The following is a 1165-nucleotide window of genomic DNA, read 5'->3' on the forward strand; positions in this document are numbered from 1 at the left end:
GCCGAGGGGGCGGTAGCTACCCCTCTGGTTCTCTGGGCGCCGGGGGGCACCGGGGCGGTGCGGCCACCATACCTGTGGCACAGAGGGCAACGAAGGTCTGGGCGTGTTTGCGGATGATCTGTTTGTTCTCCTCCGCCTCAGGCATTTTGGAAAGGAAGTGCTCAATGAAATCGTGAGGGGTCATGGCGGCCAGGTTCCACTTGAGCTTGTTCACCAGGAGCAGCTCCATTTGCTGTGGAGACCAGGAATAAACATAAGGAGAGAGGCAGGGCCAGTCACTCTGGGCCCCTTTGGGGGCAGGGATAGGAGGGGGCCTGGTGAGAGGGGACACCCCGGTTCAGGTCACTGGCCTCTGCTTTTAGTTTGTAGTTTTGGAGGTGAGAGAGGAAGGGGATGAATGTTGGGGTATGCAGAGAGTGGGAGCAGCACGCGACCCCAGATCACAACAGCAAAGGGGCTGCCCAGAAGGCTCCAATTCCCGTCATTAAGCGGTGGGTCTCCACGTGGAGACAAAGACCTCCCACCACCTGGAAACCAAGGCCTAAGCAATCAGCGCGGCGGTCCTCGTGCAGTCGCTAGAGGGCGCGCGCCGCCCGCTTTTCGGCCACGCTGCCGGGCGCAAACGTGGTGGGCTTCCGAGTGTGTGCTGGGGGAATCAGAGATGGGGGGGTGGCTGGGATTCTGCTGGCTTCTCGAAGAGGGGCTTCGAGCAGTGTGGCCGCCTTCCCTCGCGGCATATCTGTCAGTGGCGGGTCGGGGCCTTCTGCACCTCCCCCACCCCTTGGGTCCTGTGGCTAATGGAGTGCCTGTGGGCGATGGGGAGGGGGATCCCACAGTTACCAGTAGCTCCTCCGGCCGGATGGAATTGTCAGTGTAGATGCACAACTTCTCAGCCGTCAGGGGGATGGTCTCCTTCATCTTAGAAGCCACGAACATGCAGGTGGCCCCCAGCAGCTGCAGGCGGCTCTTCTTCACCGGCTCCAGCGACAGGAAGCGGTCCAGGTAGTTCATGGCCAGCGGGAAGACCTCTTCCTCGCACTTCTGCTCCTCGCAGACCTGCGGGGACACAGGGGGCCGTGACTGCCACCGCCAAAGGCCGACCGCTGCGACCCACCACTTCGACCCCGCTTATGCCGGCGCTGCCAGTCTCCAGGCTATGCTGGCT

General features: G+C 62.2%; 1 protein-coding gene across 1 annotated transcript in view; it reads right to left on the minus strand.

Moving 5' to 3' along the window:
• The window catches only part of CCND1 (cyclin D1), a 19418-nt gene that overhangs the window by 11381 nt on the left and 6872 nt on the right, over positions 1-1165 (minus strand). Inside the window, exons 2-3 of the mRNA XM_006171239.3 lie at positions 841-1056; positions 73-232 (exon numbers count right to left, since the gene is read on the minus strand). Coding sequence (XP_006171301.1) covers positions 73-232; positions 841-1056 — 376 coding nt within the window. The remainder of the gene's footprint in view (positions 1-72; positions 233-840; positions 1057-1165) is intronic.

Source organism: Tupaia chinensis, unplaced genomic scaffold (genome assembly GCF_000334495.1).
Source record: "Tupaia chinensis unplaced genomic scaffold, TupChi_1.0 Scaffold149501_1, whole genome shotgun sequence".
Taxonomy (NCBI): Eukaryota; Metazoa; Chordata; class Mammalia; order Scandentia; family Tupaiidae; genus Tupaia; species Tupaia belangeri.